We start from the raw sequence: 20,240 nt of genomic DNA, 5'->3' as shown, positions 1-20,240 counted from the left end.
GTTTCTTGGGGTGAGAAGTTCATTGCCAAAAGGTGTTGATGTTAAAATAACATTCTATCAATTTGAGTATTTCGAAACGGACTAAATGAAATACTTGTCGATGGGTATGTGGAAAAAGCACTCCCCCTCCTTCGTGGTATTCATGTGCTTTGTAAGCACTCCATAGGATGACGAACGATGCGCTGAAACGCCAAAATCGGCATCATTCGGTACTAACACTCGCGAAATAGATTAATTAGCGTATTTGTCATGAAGAATACCATGAATTAGTGTTCGGTTCGCAAGGGGGAGGGAGAGGGTTTCGCCGGTCTTGTGGCTGGCCGACAGTGCTCAACCAATACCATGCATGGTGCTTGGTCAAAGATTTAAAACTAACAAGCAATGTAAACATAAAATCAAAGTGTATGATCATCGTATTTATTAAATTAGTCGCTATGTATCAAGATATATGCATTATTGTTCAACGTATTCCATATCACTTTGTTAAAAAAGGTAACAAGATCGACAATGTGACACAGACTATAGACCACCTGGCTAACATCTATCAAAAGACAAACACACGTCAAACAGGCAAGTTTATGAAAAAGCGAATAACATCTTTAACAAATGCATCTCATATAATCAATGATCAAAAGATCAGTAGATAAATTAAAATAAGTGTCAGTGTAAATCACTTGTATGCGCATGGAATGCACGTTGGTTTACCTCTGTGGTGAACTGACGAAGCACGTCATGTTTTTAACTGTATTTCCGTGCTTGTGTGTATAAATAACAGACAATGTGCGTACAAATGTTTATATGAAGTAATGGAATATTTTTCTCTGATGATGAGGAGCCTCAAGTACTTTTCTTCCTCCCTGAAATAAAAAATAGCCCCCCTCTAAACTTCGGTCATATAAGTAAAGTCGTTATTCTTTTATTAAGCAAGGGATAAAATAATCTATTTGAAATGAAAACTAATGTATGCACCTAAATACGAGTATAATAGTCTGATATAAGTATAATTTTACCTTTTTTGCCTTTATTTCTTTTTCTTGGTCTAGAGTTCTTGGGAGATTTGTCTTTTATTTCCACGTCGACGTTGTTTTTTCCTTTTTTCCTCTTGCAGGACAAGAACCCTTTATTACAGCGACTGAAAGTTGGCAAGGCAGTATATCTGTTAAAATCATCAAGTTGAAAAGTTTACAAAACCTCAAATTAACTTGGCATATGTACAAATAACCAAATAACTTCATTAATGAATACAAACTGTGAGTATAAAGTATTTAACTAGTATTTGTCTGACGGTAGATAATATAACTGACTCTAGTCAATCACATACTCAATACTTTTTATATAATTTACAATCTCGTAAATTATTAGGTAAGCATAATGCATATGATATCTTTCACAGTTTCAAGAACATTTATGCTATTTACAGAATGGAAGAAAATGAAACAGAATTCTAGAAGTTGATTGTGTTGGCAGCAGTAGCAAGTAAGTCTGGGTCACACGGTTTGTTTAAAGGCACATACTCTATTTTGATATTTGTATTATTTTTACATGCATTTACGAGCAAACGAGCTAAATTACTGGTTCCTTTAGACCACTAGAATACGTTACATTAAACGTCAAGCTTATAGCGAAACATTTACATGTACACGAAATGGGGGAATTTTGTTCAGCGACATACGGACCATAAACGTAACTGTTTGATGTAAATATTTTTCATTTTGTTTTACAAAATTCCATATTGGCTTTATGAGTATCATACATGTAAGATTATATATATATCAGTGATTTTTTTGGGAAATATTTTTACCGCCTGTGCCTTGCAAATTGGGAAAAAAGTTGATTTTGGGAAAAATACAAAATCAGGCCAAAATAGCTCATAAAATGGTAAATATTCATGTTCTAACTTTATTATGAATACATTATGCTGTGAAAGCGTAATTGTCAAGATTCTGTTTATATTTCAAGAAATTCATTGCTTTTTTATTCATTAACGTACTCTTCACTGATTAAATTTTTCGCAAGGGGAAACAGCCTTTAGTAGGCAGTAATTGTTGTATTGCTGAACGCTGTGTTTGTTTTGCATTGTTATAATTGTTCATTGTGGAACGATAGTGTAAATGCTGCAAAAACAAAAGTTATTGTATTGTTGGCAGTAACAAATACGAATTGTATTATGATAATACCAAACTTGACATTGTTGACTTTTGATACCTTGGGGTACAGTTTAATTACAATGGGAATTCAAAAAAAGGAAAAACATATCTTGTTCATCTAGCCAGAAAAGCTTTGTTTGCGAGTTCTTAAACTCGAATTTTCCTATCTTCCTTTTTTATCGTATGGATCTGAAGTATAGGGTTTCGAAGATACTAAAATTATTGAGCACTTTCAATTGAAATACTGTGAATTTATACTTAAAATGAATACTTCTACACCAAATTGTATGGTTTATAGTGACTTCGGTATAAAACCAATTATATTAAATGCTAAGGCTTACAATGCTGTGCTATTGGAGTAAAGTGATTACTACTAAGGATAATAAAATATTTAAGATACTGTTAATAATTGCTGATAATTTGCATACTCATAATGTGGTTACAGATGGATTGCATATATTTAATTATGTTTAGACGGTCTTTGTTTGTCATATTTTTTTATGTATCAGAAAATTGATAGCATAAGCCATTTTAAATCTATTGTTTAGCCTGTGCTGTATGGCCAGTTTTTGCAAGACTGGAGTATAGCTGTGTGCATAATACTTCTAAGTGTTAGTACAGGTTTTATAAAAATTAACATTGTTTCAAGTAATATCTTGATATGTTACCTATATATTAATATTGAAAGGAATCACCGTTTTTGACACATGTGTGCCATTCATTCTTTGGATGGTGAATACCAATATTTGTTCGAATGTGCTTTTTCTTAAAAACTATAGAAAAAAATACTTACAACCTTTTTAAATTACTCATTCAAATACTTATAAACATGGGGAACTTATGAATAGCAAAGATAGGACAAAACTGACTATTCTGTTAAACAATTCTATAAAACTTCGATGACTAATTCTCCGAATATTTCAAAAGTTAAGACATTCTATGATTTAGAAACTTTTGAATTGTTTGATACGTAATACCTCCATTATCTCCAAATGTTGTGTATTATGTATACAGTATATATATATTAAAAATGTGGGGTTTTTCGTTTTGACTATACTTTTTATTCTGTCACCGTGGGGTAGTGGGAAGTGGGTTTTGCATGCAGACATAATGGATTAAGATTCTATCCCTGCTGCCGGCGTAACTCCCTTTAATTTTCATTAGTAAGTTTCCTTTTTAGTGAATTATGAGATAAATTTGATGATTAAAATGTGTGTGTTTAACAGACCTTGTGAGCTTTTATGTTCTAAATAGAGCAAAGTTTTGTTATATTTCAACAAGGAAAATGCTCCAAAAGTATAACGATAAAACCTGTGTGTCAGAACGTTCTATTGAAATTTAATTTGTGAACAAGTGCTATCAAGCAGATTAGTGGAATGGCAGTTCTATATTATAGACCAGATCTTTGTAAATTGGTCTAATACCAAGATTTCCTCTTCAACTTGATCGATGCCCCTTCCAGAAGTCGTATATTATCCACTGTGCATGTTTTCCCGGACTTTAACCCCGCCGATGATAAAAGAATCTCTTCCTCTCGTTGCGAATCTAAAACAGAAAGTAAGGTGAACTCAAACTGATACGGATAAACTATATCAAAATACGACAATATTTCAAGAACACAATACATGTTGGATATTTCCATACCCCGCGTGAGAGCCCAAGACCCATTAATAACTATTGCTTTGGTATTTTTATCTGTGATATGATACATCCCAAAAATATGCACATATATATATATATATATCTAAGCTCAAGGCGACTATAAATCAATTGCTAGATTTTCATCCCCGCATGTCCTCTCTTTTTCCACCACCCCTTAAATTGTATTGACACAAATACAAGTTACACCTCGTTACACAAGGGTCTGCATTTGCGTATCGCTCCGTTATTGTCCGGGAACGGCGTTTATTCATACCTAAGATGTAGATGTGCTACGATCGTATTCGTGGTTTTTCTAGAAGCACATGTACATAGTCCCGTATGCAGTAAGAATGAGCATGAACGCATATTCAACGCTTAAACAGTCATCTAAGAAAAAAATATGTCCACCCCTACCCCATTTAAAAAAATGGATGGAAATCTAGCAATGGATTTATATTAGCCCAAAGCTGCCAGTTATACAATTTGGTAAAAAAAGCCAACACTGCTATTACTTACACTGTCCGTCTGTCTCCTTGACACAGTAACCACTGTTAGGAATCCCTTTCTTTGGGTTGCCAGTGTCAGTCACGTGACAGAAGTAACCACGAGGGCACAGGAGTGGGTCTTCATCCGGGTCACTAGGAGTCGTGCTGCAAAGCTCAACTAGAAAAAGAAACGAGCAGGATATGACATGCATATAAATGGCAATATATTTCATATCGACTGGATTATTGTCAGCTGATTGTGCCTCTAATCATGGCCATCAGTACTTTATTCCATATTTGGCTTGTGCCGATTTTTATGATTAGGCAACATTTGAAAAAGAACATTATAAAAAAAATATTTTAGAAAACACACTGTTTTTTACGTTTTAATCCAGGTTTGCTTTATAAAATGGTTGAAAACAATTGTGCTCCATCTCAAAAGCCGTATTTACAGTCGGGATTACCAGTGCTTCAGCGACAGTGCAAAGAACGTACATCAACAGTCTATGTATATGTATTATATGAGTCTATATATTTAATATGTTTTGTTGTCCTATGCATTTAGACTTAAATTGACTTAAGCTTTTGAAATATTATCAAGGTTTCCATACGCGGTGGTTTATTTCTGGTGTATGTTCCTTTATATCTCTTTCGATATGATCCTGGTGTCAAGGACATGACCGTCTGTTTCGATATGATCCTGGTGTCAAGGACATGACCGTCTGTTTCGATATGATACTGGTGTCAAGGACATGACCGTCTGTTTCGATATGATGCTGGTGTCAAGGACATGACCGTCTGTTTCGATATGATGCTGGTGTCAAGGACATGACCGTCTGTTTCGATATGATGCTGGTGTCAAGGACATGACCGTCTGTTTCGATATGATGCTGGTGTCAAGGACATGACCCTCTGTTTCGATATGATGCTGGTGTCAAGGACATGACCGTCTGTTTCGATATGATACTGGTGTCAAGGACATGACCGTCTGTTTCGATATGATCCTGGTGTCAAGGACATGACCCTCTGTTTCGATTTGATCCTAGTGTCAAGGACATGACCGTCTGTTTCGATATGATCCTGATATCAAGGACAATACCCTCTGTTTCGATATGATCCTGGTGTCAAGGACATGACTCTCTGTTTCGATATGATCCTGGTATCAAGGACAAGACCCTGTTTCGATATGATCCTGGTGTCAAGGACAATACCCTCTGTTTCGATATGATCCTGGCATCAAGGACAAGACCCTCTGTTTCGATATGATGCTGGTGTCAAGGACATGACCGTCTGTTTCGATATGATCCTGATATCAAGGACAAGACCCTCTGTTTCGATATGATGCTGGTGTCAAGGACAATACCGTCTGTTTCGATATGATCCTGGTGTCAAGGACAAGACCCTCTGTTTCGATATGATCCTGGTATCAAGGACATGACCGTCTGTTTCGATATGATCCTGGTGTCAAGGACATGACCGTCTGTTTCGATATGATCCTGGTGTCAAGGACATGACTCTCTGTTTCGATATGATCCTGGTATCAAGGACAAGACCCTGTTTCGATATGATCCTGGTGTCAAGGACAATACCCTCTGTTTCGATATGATCCTGGCATCAAGGACAAGACCCTCTGTTTCGATATGATGCTGGTGTCAAGGACATGACCGTCTGTTTCGATATGATCCTGATATCAAGGACAATACCCTCTGTTTCGATATGATCCTGGCATCAAGGACAAGACCCTCTGTTTCGATATGATCCTGGTGTCAAGGACAAGACCCTCTGTTTCGATATGATCCTGGTATCAAGGACAAGACCCTGTTTCGATATGATCCTGGTGTCAAGGATATGACTCTCTGTTTTCATAAGATCCTGGTGTCAAGGAGAAGACCCTCTGTTTCGATATGATCCTGGTATCAAGGACAAGACCCTCTGTTTCGATATGATGCTGGTGACAAGGACAAGACCCTCTGTTTCGATATGATTCTGATGTCAAGGACAAGACCCTCTGTTTCGATATGATCCTGGTGTCAAGGACAATACCGTCTGTTTCGATATGACCCTGGTGTTAAGGACAATACCCTGTTTCGATATAATCATAGTATCAAGGACAAGACCCTCTGTTTCGATATGACCATGGTATCAAGGACAAGACCCTCTGTTTCGATCTGATCTTGGTATCAAGGATAATACCCTGTTTCGATATAATCCAGGTATCAAGGACAGACCCTGTTTCGATATGATCTTGGTATTAAGGACAATACCCTGTTTCGATATGATCTTGGTTATCAAGGAAAATACCCTGTTTCGATATGATCCTGGTGTCAAGGACAATACCCTGTTTCGATATGATCCTGGTATCAAGGACATGACCCTGTTTCGAAATGATCCTGGTATCTAGGACAAGACCCTGTTTCGATATGATCCTGGTATCAAGGACAAGACCCTGTTTCGAAATGACCCTGGTGTCAAGGACAAGACCCTGTTTCGATATAATCCTAGTATCAAGGACAAGACCCTCTGTTTCGATATGACCCTGGTATCAAGGACAAGACCCTCTGTTCCGATTTGATCCTGGTATCAAGGACAAGACCCTGTTTCGATATGATGCTGGTGCCAAAGACAAGACCCTTGGTTTCGATATGATCCTGGTGTCAAGGACAAGACCCTGTTTTGATATGATGCTGGCATTAAAGACAAGACCCTCTGTTTCGATATGATCCTGGTATCAAGGACAAGACCCTCTGTTTCGATATGATCCTGGTATCAAGGACAAGACCCTCTGTTTCGATATGACCCTGGTGTCAAGGACAAGACCCTGTTTTGATATGATCCTGGTATCAAGGACAAGACCCTCTGTTTCGATATGATCCTGGTATCAAGGACATGACCCTGTTTCGATATGATCCTGGTATCAAGGACAAGACCCTGTTTCGATATGATCCTGGTATCAAGAACATGACCCTGTTTCGATATGATCCTGGTATCAAGAACAAGACCCTATTTCGATATGATCCTGGTATCAAGGACATGACCCTCTGTTTCGATATGATCCTGGTATCAAGGACATGACCGTCTGTTTCGATATGATCCTGGTGTCAAGGACAAGACCCTCTGTTTCGATATGATCCTGGTATCAAGGACAAGACCCTGTTTCGATATGATCCTGGTGTCAAGGATATGACTCTCTGTTTTCATAAGATCCTGGTGTCAAGGAGAAGACCCTCTGTTTCGATATGATCCTGGTATCAAGGACAAGACCCTGTTTCGATATGATCCTGATATCAAGGACAATACCCTCTGTTTCGATATGATCCTGGCATCAAGGACAAGACCCTCTGTTTCGATATGATCCTGGTATCAAGGACAAGACCCTGTTTCGATATGATCCTGGTGTCAAGGACATGACCGTCTGTTTCGATATGATCCTGGCATCAAGGACAAGACCCTCTGTTTCGATATGATCCTGGTGTCAAGGACAAGACCCTGTTTCGATATGATCCTGGTGTCAAGGACAAGACCCTGTTTCGATATGATCCTGGTGTCAAGGACAAGACCCTGTTTCGATATGATCCTGGCATCAAGGACAAGACCCTCTGTTTCGATATGATCCTGGTGTCAAGGAGAAGACCCTCTGTTTCGATATGATCCTGGTATCAAGGACAAGACCCTGTTTCGATATGATCCTGATATCAAGGACAATACCCTCTGTTTCGATATGATCCTGGCATCAAGGACAAGACCCTCTGTTTCGATATGATCCTGGTATCAAGGACAAGACCCTGTTTCGATATGATCCTGGTGTCAAGGACATGACCGTCTGTTTCGATATGATCCTGGCATCAAGGACAAGACCCTCTGTTTCGATATGATCCTGGTGTCAAGGACAAGACCCTGTTTCGATATGATCCTGGCATCAAGGACAAGACCCTCTGTTTCGATATGATCCTGGTATCAAGGACAAGACCCTGTTTCGATATGATCCTGGTATCAAGGAGAAGACCCTCTGTTTCGATATGACCTTGGTGTCAAGGACAAGACCCTGTTTTGATATGATCCTGGTGTCAAGAACAAGACCCTGTTTCGATATAATCCTAGTATCAAGGAGAAGACCCTCTGTTTCGATATGACCTTGGTGTCAAGGACAAGACCCTGTTTTGATATGATCCTGGTATCAAGAACATGACCCTGTTTCGATATGATCCTGGTATCAAGAACAAGACCCTATTTCGATATGATCCTGGTATCAAGGACAAGACCCTCTGTTTCGATATGATGCTGGTGTCAAGGACATGATCCTGTTTCGATATGACCTTGGTGTCAAGGACAAGACCCTGTTTTGATATGATACTGGCATCAAGGACAAGACCCTCTGTTTCGATATGATCCTGGTATCAAGGACAAGACCCTGTTTCGATATGATCATGGTATTAAGGACAAGACCCTCTGTTTCGATATGATCCTGGTATCAAGGACAAGACCCTCTGTTTCGATATGATCCTGGTATCAAGGACAAGACCCTGTTTCGATATGATCAAGGTGTCAACTCACTATTATTCGTTGGATATTTATTTTTTTTGTGTACGGAACTAATATAAAATAACATTATCTGGTAATATTTCTTGTTTTTATGATATTTTATAGACGCATTATGCTTTAACCCGGAATCCCGATCGGAATAACAACCCACTTTTATAACTAAACAATTTGTACGTAAAGGATTTGCCATATCAAAAATCGTAAAAAAAATCCCGACAAAATACTGTTTACTTAAATAAATATCACCGTCAGATCTGCTGTACATGAAATGGAGCTACAAAAATGAGGTAAATCCTCGATTGTCATTGGCCCAAAAATATGTTGCGAACACCAAATGGTTCTTTCAACGCTGACGCATTTCTGTCAAGAAGCGCCATGAATAAATATCACAGTCTGAGAGAAATTTCAGTGAGTGACAATAACGGACCTGAATGATCTCAATATTTAAGAACCGTTTAAGAATGACATTCTGGCAGTGGTTCCCTATCGATAGCCATTTATCTCTCATACAGATATATTGGCAAAGCGAGTCAGTAGGTTTGTAGGTAATTGATGTGTATTATTTCAAAGGCTGCTGTCGGTGATGAGGAAATCATGTCTGAAAATTGCCAGAGACAGAAGACATGTTAATTGCATTAGGATGAGTGTCTATGGCAGTTACACAGAACATATCTTGGGTGTACAGTGAGTGATTGTCAATATCAATACCGGTGTACAGGTCCAGTACAGAGTAAACACTGGCTGTGGGTTACAGTTTTGACCGCTTATATAAAACAAATGAAACATCTGTCGATGTCTGAAGTTAATGTGAGGTCTGTGTTTGTGTATTTGTTTTGCGAACCGTGATACATTCAGGCAGCGATTCTACCCTCAAAGATTATTGCTAAAATCACAAGGTTCTACGACAAACATTTACCTTCCGTTCCTGGACCTGGAGGTCCACTTATAAGCCAAGATATTCCTGAAAAAGAATGTAATACATTATGTATTAGATCCATTTGTCTTAAAAAGTCACATGTAAAAAAAAATCTCATTTCAAAATTCAAGGACATTAAGTAAACAAGAAAAACATTTATAAGCCGATCGTCCATGAACGAAGGTGGCGGATAAAAGACGTACCGGATCTGGATCTTTGAGGCTCCTTCCTCCAGTCTACCACTAAAACACAATTATTATCGGATTGGTATAATGATAACAACATAATATTATTACAAACAGTGTTTAATAAACCAAATTACATATTTTTCTCTAATCCTTAATAAAATACTATACGTTTATATAAAATGTATTGCATCAAAGGATTACATGGTGGAGGTTTCATTTCAGGCAAGCATGCGTACACGCAGCCATTGTAGCAACATCGGAAGTCGTCCGGACAATCCACGTCACTCTTGCATGTCGGCATAATGCACGCGTCCTCTTCAATTGCATGTGGAATGGGCGGACAGATATCGTCCAGTGTGCTTTCAGCGAGGCCATCGGACTGATAGTCGTCATAAATTACCTAAAATCAAGCAACAATAATTTACTTTTCCTGTTTCATTACAGGTATTCAAAATAATAATGTGATTTAAGTTAGTCGGTGATGTATTATGCTTGGAATTGGAGCGGTCAGCGAAATCAAGAGTACGCTAGGGTTGGGAGTAAATACAGGGGAGCACTTTGGGTGGAAGTAAACACAGGGTTGTGCTGCGGGTTGGGAGTGAATACAGGGGTACGCTTTGGGTGGAAGTAAACACATGGTTGTGCAACGGGTTGGAAGTGAATACAGGGGTGCGCTTTTGGTGGAAGTAAACACAGGGTTGTGCTACGGGTTGGGAGTAAATACAGGGGTACACTTTGGGTGGAAGTAAACACAGGGTTGTGCTACGGGTTGGAAGTGAATACAGGGGTACGCTTTCGGTGGAAGTAAACACAGGGTTGTGCTACGGGTTGGGAGTAAATACAGAGGTGCGCTTTGGGTGGAAGTAAACACAGGGTTGTGCTACGGGTTGGGAGTGAACACAGGGGTACGCTTTGCGTGGAAGTAAAGACAGGGTTGTGCTACGGGTGGGCGTAAACACAGGGGTACGCTTTGGGTGGAAGTAAACACAGGGTTGTGCTACGGGTTGGGAGTGAACACAGGGGTGCGCTTTTGGTGGAAGTAAACACAGGGTTGTGCTACGGGGTGGGAGTAAACACAGGGGTACGCTTTGGGTGGAAGTAAACACAGGGTTGTGCTACGGGTTGGGAGTGAACACAGGGGTACGCTTTGGGTGGAAGTAAACACAGGGTTGTGCTACGGGTTGGGAGTGAACACAGGGGTACGCTTTGGGTGGAAGTAAGCACAGGGTTGTGCTTTGGTTTGGAGTGAAAGTAGTTGTGCATTAGGGGTGGGAGTGAAAGTAGTTGTGCACTAGGGGTGGGAGTGAAAGTAGTCGTGCACTAGGGGTGGGAGTGAAAGCAGTTGTGCACTAGGGGTGGGAGTGAATGTAGTTGTGCAGTAGGGGTGGGAGTGAAAGCAGTTGGGCACTAGGGGTGGGAATGAAAACAGTTGGGCACTAGGGGTTGGAGTGAAAGCAATTGGACACCAAGGATGGGAGTGAAAGCAGTAGGGCACTAATAATTGGGAACTAGGGGTGGGAGTGAACACAGTTGGACGCTAGGGGTGGGAGTGAAAATAATTGGGAACTAGAGGTGGGAGTGAAAACAATTGGGAACTAGGGGTGGGAGTCAAAACAATTGGGAACCAGGGATGGGAGTGAAAACAATTGGGAACCAGGGGTGGAAGTGAAAGCAGTTTGGCACTAGAGGTGAGAGCGAAAACAGTTGAGAACTAGGGGTGGGAGTGAAAGCAGTTTTGCATAAGGTGTGGGAGTGAAAGAAGTTGTGCACAAGGGGTGGGAGTAAAAAAAGTTGGGAACTAGAGGTGGGTGTGAAAACAGTTGAGAACTAGGGATGGGAGTGAATGCAGTTTGGCACTAGGGGAGGACGTGAACACAGTTGGGCACTAGAGGTGGGAGTGGAAACAGTTTAGAACTAGGGGTGGGAGTGAAAGCAGTTGGGCATTATGGTTGGGAGTGAGGGCAGTATGGCATTAGGGGTGGGGGTGAAAACAGTTGGGCACTAGGGGTGGGAGTGAAAACAGTTGGGCGCTAGGGGCGGGAGTGAAAGCAGTTGGGCACTAGGGATGGGAGTGAAAGCAGTTGGGCCTTAGGGGTGGGAATGAAAACAGTTGGGCATAATGGGTGGCGGTGAAAGCAATTGTACGCTATGGGTGGAAGTGAAAGCAGATATGCGCTCTGGGTGGGAGTGAAAGCGTGTGTGTGGTGTTGAAGGGAGTGAAAACAATTGTGCGCTAGGGGTGGGAGTGGAAGCAATTGTGCGCTAGGGGTGGGAGTGAAAGCAAATGTGCGCTAGGGGTGGGAGTGAAAGCAATTGTGCGCTAGGGGTGGGAGTGGAAGCAATTGTGCGCTTGTTGGAGTGAAAGTAGATGGGCGCTAGGGATTGGAGTGAAAGCCGTTGAGCATTTGGAGTGGGAGTGAAAGCAGATGTGCTTTAGGAATGGGAGTATACACAAGAGTTCGCGGGAGTGAGAGTGAAAGCAGGTGTGCGCTAGGGGGAAGTGAAATCAGTTAACGCGTTAAGGGTGGGGTGAATGCAGATGTGTGGATGGGGTCGGAGTGAACACAAGAGTACGCTAGGGGTGAGAGTGAAAGCAGGTCTGCGCTGGGCTTGGAGTGAAAGCAGTAGTGCGTTAGGGTTGGGTGAATACAGGTATGTGCGCTTGGGGTGGGAGTGAACGCAGGGTTGCTCGATGGGAGCGAGTGAAAGCAGTTGGACACTAGGGGTGGGAGTGAAGGCAGGATGACGCTAGGGGTGAGAGTGAAAACAGTTGGGCACTAGGGGTGGGAGTGAACGCAGTTGCTCGGTAGGGTGGGAGTGAACGCAGTTGCTCGGTAGGGTGGGAGGGAAAGCGGTTTATAAGACCTTTAACCGCTTAGTTTTTTTAAACCAAATCATATCAAGTCTGTGAGTTCATCGTGCTTCGGATGAATCAGCAAAACAAATTCTACTGTTTGCAAATGACCTTAGCATTTTATGATGATGTAGTATTGAATGCGCTTTGTTTTACTCCGCCAAAATACACTAGTAAATTTCGAATCAAGTGCAACGTCTTTGGCCTGCCCTTCGACTTCACACATTAAAGAACCGACTGCCGCCGCCAGAGATTTGGCAATGTATTTTACGCTTTAATGGGAACTAACTAACTATTAAACTGAGTTGTGTTTGTCGAAGAAATGTATGATAGTGATAGTGTGATTGTATTTTTTTTTTAAATTATGTTGCTTAATATGTAACTTAGTATATGTGTTTTTGTAATACTTTTTGTGTGAAGGCCATGCTGGAAATAAGCAGTATGTCTGTAATGATTGTAACCTTCGTTAAATAAAGTTGTTATTATTATTATTATTATTATTATTATTATTATTATTATTATTATTATATTATTATTATTATTATTATTATTATTATTATTATTATTATTACTATTATTATTATTATTATTATTATTATTATTATTATAACTACTGAGATGGCAGCTTCATAAACCCGCAAAACATCCATACATCCATATATGTTACAGTTTGCGTAGGATTCTCTTCTATCGGACAATAAATCGTAGCCTTAAAGCTGCACTTTCACAGATTTACAGTTTTGACGACTTTTTATTTTATTTTTTTTGTCTTGGAATGAGCAAATTTTTGCGTAAATATCTGCAAACCAGTGATAAAAGACTGCTGACAAAAGATCAGATCGCACATTTTCACATTTCCGTTCATTCTACTATTGTTTTATGGCTATAAGCGTTACTAACGGTTTTAGAAAAATGCATAAAACATCAATTTTGGAACTTAGATATGAAAATCTGCGATCTGATTTTTTGTCAGCAGTCTTTTTATTGCTGGTTTTCAGATATTTACGCAAACATTTGCCCATTTCAAGACAAAAAAAATATAAAAAGTTGTCAAAACGGTAAATCTGTGAGAGCGCAGCTTTAAAATGACAATATCATCGTGCTTTACTTTACTGACTGCAAAGTGCTTTGTAAACACTTGTTATACCATTCCTGTAGAAAAAACACATTGTGAAACTGCATGAAATGCTATCAAATTAACAAACATCTCTTAAATCGAATGCGAATCATGCATTCCAAAACGCAAATGATTCGATTACGAGCAACATGGTTTTTTTATGTGTTTTTTTGAAGACTACAACATTATTATCAGTAATGCTTTGAACAGAGTGAGAAGCAATTAAAGTGTGATTTTAGATCTGCATCGTCCCGCAAGACAATCCCATGCTGCTTTGATTTTTCGAAAGCGTTTTTCCAGAGTTTCATTCTTCTGTATGCCAAGCGTTAAAATATATTCTTACTTGTGTTTAAACCAAATCAATTCCTTAAGACATCTTGTTTAAATTAGTTGTGAATTCCAAATCAAGATTCTACTAATGCCACATACTGATGAAGCCGTCACGTAGACGATTTTTTAAATATACATATGTTCATGTAAATAATTTTCGGTAGGGAATTTTTAATTGATGATAATGATCAATCATGTTTAGTAAGAAACAGTCTGCCACAGATAAAATGAATTGGTGTTTGTTTTTTAATAATCGATATTCTACATACAAACTTATATGTGGTGGTCTGTAGTAGAATGTTCCCCCAAGATGTCACTTTGTCTCATGTATGCATGTCTCTCGGTATGCGAATTTACTGCTTTTGACTTGCTGAACGTTATCAAAGATCAATGCCGTACTTGCAGTAAACTAATATATCCTCCGGGACAGAGCACCGGTTGGTTTCAGTGGTGTCATTGAAGAAACTATTACCTGTGGTGGTATCGTAGGTGTCAGCAATAAAGAAACTATTGCTTGTGGTGGTATAGGTGTGTCAGTGAAGAAACTCTTGCCTGTGGTGGTATCGTAGGTGTCAATAAAGAAACTGTTGCCTGTGATGATATCGGTGGTGTCAATGAAGAAACTATTGCCTGTGGTGGTATCGTAGGTGTCAATAAAGGAACTATTGCCCGTGATGGTATCGGTGGTGTCAATAAAGAAAATCGGTGGTGTCAATGAAGGAACTATTGACCGTGATGGTATCGGTGGTGTCAATAAAGAAAATCGGTGGTGTCAATGAAGAAACTATTGCCTGTGGTGGTATCGGTGGTGTCAGTGAAGAAACTGTTGCCTGTGGTGGTATCGTAGGTGTCAATGAAGAAACTATTGCCTGTGGTGGTATCGTAGGAGTCAATAAAGAAACTATTGCAGGTGGTGGTATCGTAGGTGTCAATGAAGAAACTATTGCTTGTGGCGGTTTCAGTGGTGTCAATGAAGAAACTATTGCCTGTGATGGTATCGGTGGTGTCAGTGAAGAAACTATTGGTGGTATCGTAGGTGTCAATGAAGAAACAATTGCCTGTTGTGGTATCGTAGGTGTCAATGAAGAAACTATTGTCTGTGATGGTATCGGTGGTGTCAGTGAAGAAACTGTTGCCTGTGATAGTATCGTAGGTGTCAGTTAAGAAACTGTTGCCTGTGGTGGTATCGTAGGTGTCAATGAAGAAACTATTGCCTGTGATGGTATCGAATGTGTCAATGAAGAAACTATTGCCTGTGATGGTATCGGTGGTGTTAATGAAGAAACTATTGCCTGTGGTGGTATCGTAGGTGTCAATGAAGAAACTATTGCCTGTGGTGGTATCGTAGGTGTCAATGAAGAAACTATTGCTTGTGGCGGTTTCGGTGGTGTCAATGAAGAAACTATTGCCTGTGATGGTATCGGTGGTATCAGTGAGGAAACTATTGCCTGTGTTGGTATCGTAGGTGTCAATGAAGAAACAATTGCCTGTTGTTGTATCGTAGGTGTCAATGAAGAAACTATTGCCTGTGATGGTATCGGTGGTGTCAGTGAAGAAACTGTTGCCTGTGATAGTATCGTAGGTGTCAGTGAAGAGACTATTGCCTGTGTTGGTATCGTAGGTGTCAATGAAGAAACAATTGCCTGTTGTTGTATCGTAGGTGTCAATGAAGAAACTATTGCCTGTGATGGTATCGGTGGTGTCAGTGAAGAAACTGTTGCCTGTGATAGTATCGTAGGTGTCAGTGAAGAAACTATTGCCTGTGATGGTATCGTAGGTGTCAATGAATAAAATATTGCCTGTGATGGTATCGAAGGTGTCAATGAAGAAACTATTGCCTGTGATGGTATCGGTGGTGTCAGTGAAGAAACTATTGTCTGTTATGGTAACGGTGGTGTCAGTGAAGAAACTATTGCCTCTGGTGGTATCGTAGGTGTCAATGGAGAAACTATAACGTGTTGCGGTATCGGTGGTGTCAGTGAAGAAACTATTGCCTGTGGTGGTATCGTAGGTGTCAATGAAGAAACTATTACCTGTGGTAGTATCGTAGGTGTCAATGAAGAAACTATAACGTGTAGTGGTATCGGTGGTGTTAGTGAAGAAACTATTGCCTGTGATGGTATCGTAGGTGTCAATGAAGAAACTTTTGCCTGTGATGGTATAGGTGGTGAAACTATTGCCTGTGGTGGTACCGTACGTGTTAATGAAGGAACTATTGCCCGTTGTGACAATAGTGAAGCTGTTGCTTGTGATGGTTTCGGTGGTGTCAATCAATAAACTATTGTCTGGTTTATTTCTTACACATTTCGGTTATTTATTAAAGGTTCGTTTCGTGTAATCTTGTTTGTGCATGACTCTGTTTTCTTTGCTAATAAATGTCAGATTTCTAACTGGAAACATTTTTTTTACCGTGATTGAGCATCCTTGTTTTATTAGCATCTGCTTTCGAAGATGATGAAAGTGTTGTGTTTCTGAAATTGTCTAGTTTTTTATATACAAAAATAGTAAGTAACAGTTTAAGCAAATGGAATATGCCTTCCTGTTGTTTCTAAATACATTTAGTCTTTTTTTCCCTCTCTCAATTCCATTTTATTTTATCAAGTTTTGAACCGATATACATCTGCATTTTAGGGTTTATATTATTCAAAATGAAGTTTTCATTGCCGTTAAATAATGCAAGTTTTTATCCCTTCTTCCGCCTGAGTCATACAGTTTATGTTAAATTTACTATAATTAGATGAGGCATACGTTGGATTTTTACTTCATTAGAGAACCATAAATGCAATTACTGTTTGGGGTTTCCAGCAGACTGAACAATTTAACAAGGCACGGGATGCCAAAACATGAACGATTTATTCACCATTTACCACATTCTTGATATCTTCTGGCACATTTAGTGCGTATGATTGGTTAAACATAATAGTAAGTGTTCTCTGTGGGTGATTTTTTTTGGTAAGAATCACAACCTAGTACAATTAGGAATTGTCACAAATGTTTCTCTACACCGAAGTAATGGCTTCTTTTGAATTTTAATAATATAATCTGTAAAAAATCCTGCGACAACGGCTTTGTTTACGAATAGTTAAAATTCCATATTTACAATCTTTAACCAATTTGTTTTATTATTTATCAGCCAAAGGTGCTGTACATTACTTAATAAACGCAATGTTCAACGAGACTCATGCGCTGATTCGGTGTCATTTTATTCTGAAGTCAACTTTTGCAAACAGGCAACGCAAGGATCAAGCCCAGCCAGGCATTTCTGACACTCCTGGTCTGCCTCGTTACAGGGCCTGCCACCACATTTGCTGGGGTGCATCACACTCCGTGTACATACCTCATGTTAGCGGACGTTGACTTGGCGGCGTAGATGTCGGGAATAACGTGTTGTCCCTTTATTTAAGACATCGTATTATTGCTATTAAAACGTAATGGACGTGACCCTAACTGTTTTATGACGTCAATAGTCGTGTAGATTGGTGTATACTGTGAGTTGGAATTACCTTTAATAAACATGGCGCCGATTTGTGATTTTTCATCGCCTACTCCTATATATGAGCAGCAGAACATGATGCTATTTTCCTTAAAACATTTGAAAATTTGTATATAGGCTGACGAAGATTTTTATTTTACCAGAAAAAACGGGTTTATAGTCTTCTAATAGTGTTTTCTCGGTTTTATGCCTTGTCGGGGGACTTACCATTCCCCACTTTCGTTGTCTTGCGGTCTAAAATACAAAATGTAATACAAAAAAACATGAACAAACGTTAAAATACAGAAGCTTACATCGCCAATGAACTTCAGTGCTAATTACTCTAATAGACAACTTTACTAGCAAAAATGGCAAGACAGACACAAAAAAATGCTTAGACACCTACATTACTGCCAATACAAATAATCGAGAGTGTTCGAAGACTACATGTAAGTTACCTGGCGGTCAGTAACCAGGGTGGTTTTCGTTTTCCATTTCTTAGAGTGACACAGAAATACGACATGGACCATTTGCCATTTTACTCTCATGGACATATTCAATTAACAGAAGTTTACATAAGCATACTGGTCTTTTATTTACTTTCAGCAAAAATAGCCATTTCCCAATGTGAGATTGCCGAATTACCTGTAAAAGACGAATGGTTGTGATTTCAGACAAAAAATGCCAATAAAGATAAAACATAATAGAACAAAAGAACCGAACTGAAACCAACTGTACAGAACAGAACATTTACCAGAAGGTCTTACACCAATGTGACCGAACATCATACTAAAGGGAATGTTTGTTAACAATAACTGGCTCGCACGACCATTTACAATAACTGGCTCGCACGACCATTTACAATAACTGGCTCGCACGACCATTTACAATAACTGGCTCGCACGACCATTTACAATAACTGGCTCGCACGACCATTTACAATAACTGGCTCGCACGACCATTTACAATAACTGGCTCGCACGACCATTTAGGGTAATATACAACATTAGGGTTGGGCAGTAACTGTTTTGTACCAAAATTTAATACAGTAAGAAGTATGCGTATATTTCAATATTGTTGTAATTTATCCGCTTATTGCTTATTGCTTGTACTACTTGTTACCAATCAAATGATTTTCTAACTTGGTGTCGTAGTTATTGCATGTACAATGAAAGGTAGGCATCCCGACTATTAGAAATGGCAAACAAAGCGTCGTTCTTTATTACTTTGTATTCATTTGCATTGATTAATTTCCCGTCAACCCGACTACATTTGCATTAATTTAAATATTCAAATGTCAAAAAGATAAAATTCTTAAATTAGTGCACTGTAACCCTGCACGTCTTATCTTGATAAACCCAGACATCTCGGGTCACACAAAACCCTCCTATGGTGATCGCATGGTTTATCTTTATGTTTCGTGATTAGCCAAAATATCGAAATAGCTATCATTCCAGGTTGATAAATGGATATAAAACTTTCAAGTTTTTCTTTATTTAAGGTATAAATAACAAATAAATATGCTAATAAAATGTATTAGTATGCATTGTTCACGGACAGATTTTCATGAAGGTATTTTGCGGCATATTTTTTTTAACAAATGCACCTAAGACTTACTCACGCGGTAGTTCTGAAATTCACTTTTCCTGATAAAACACAGACACACATATAAATGAATATTTTAAAATCATTTTTAAAATGCTTTGACTCACCGAATCTACAACCCATTTTTCTCGTGCATTATCCAACACTTGGTCCTCACCCAAACCCTTGGTCTTCTGTGTCACAACTTTATAATTTACCTTTCCAAAGGGGACCTGTGCCCCTAAACTGTATTCCAGAAGAAATAAAGTCACATACGTTAGAAATTTCGTTTTCATAATTTAACACTCTTTATTGTTTCATCAAAACCGACTCATAAGCCTTTTCAGGAACATAAAGTAAAGCTTGATGTTCAATTTAAAATAATGTACCAGTTAACATTTGTTTTCAGTACGATTGAAAATGATTGCTTAATGATAAAGATTATTTGCCTGAACCCATGCACCACTTTGAGCCAAAAATACATTAAAGCACATTACACTAAACGTTTAAGCGAAGGAAAACACTAATATTAGTTCATAACGTAGTTATTTTACTCCCCAATAACAGGAGCTAATCAAAAATCGAGCAGTCACCAAGAACGATTTTGTAAGTAATGCGATGAAAATTAAAGTCATCGCGCTCCGGTAATATTGGGGTTTAATTCGGACCAGTTGTGGTGGTCGGTACAGGTAAATAGTGTGTAGCAAAGAGGGTAATTTGTTGTGAGTATTGAGAGGTACAGACAGTGGAAAACAGCATTGCTCAAGTGTCTCACGTTTATTGCTCAATATAAATACCTTATTGTCAAATTAAACTTTTACTAGCTTGATTTCTACAGGCATTGTTACAGCACTACTTATTTAAACCTAACAACAATATGACCAATTTAAAAAGCAGAATTTCGTGAATAAGTCTGTGATCATAATACAATTATAGAAGGAAGATTACCATGGGTTTTTGCAACGAA

At 39.1% G+C, this 20,240-nt stretch overlaps 1 protein-coding gene across 1 annotated transcript; it reads right to left on the bottom strand.

Moving 5' to 3' along the window:
- Positions 1-384: 384 nt before the first annotated feature.
- LOC128203047 (uncharacterized) lies at positions 385-19,949 on the bottom strand. Its single transcript, XM_052904296.1, has 8 exons — positions 19,402-19,949; positions 10,118-10,316; positions 9,932-9,970; positions 9,729-9,773; positions 4,305-4,451; positions 3,572-3,692; positions 1,011-1,132; positions 385-857 (listed from the first exon to the last, which is right to left on the bottom strand). Exons 1-8 carry the CDS (start codon positions 19,567-19,569, stop codon positions 838-840), a joined length of 861 nt encoding a protein of 286 aa, XP_052760256.1. The 5' UTR covers positions 19,570-19,949; the 3' UTR covers positions 385-837.
- Positions 19,950-20,240: the final 291 nt, after the last annotated feature.

Source organism: Mya arenaria, chromosome 9 (assembly GCF_026914265.1).
Source record: "Mya arenaria isolate MELC-2E11 chromosome 9, ASM2691426v1".
Taxonomy (NCBI): Eukaryota; Metazoa; Mollusca; class Bivalvia; order Myida; family Myidae; genus Mya; species Mya arenaria.
Note: the sequence above shows the minus strand (reverse complement) of the source record. Positions and strands in the feature narration are given on the sequence as shown.

What these genes read in the sequence shown, in the direction of transcription:
- LOC128203047 (XM_052904296.1), bottom strand. Translation starts at nt 19,569, where the DNA reads ATGAAAACGAAATTTCTAACGTATGTGACTTTATTTCTTCTGGAATAC. An exon ending in CAAGGAGACAGACGGACAGT is followed by an intron (nt 3,693 to 4,304) that starts GTAAGTAATAGC and finishes TTTCTGTTTTAG; the next exon opens with ATTCGCAACGAGAGGAAGAG. An exon ending in AAGTTGAAGAGGAAATCTTG is followed by an intron (nt 1,133 to 3,571) that starts GTATTAGACCAA and finishes GCCAACTTTCAG; the next exon opens with TCGCTGTAATAAAGGGTTCT.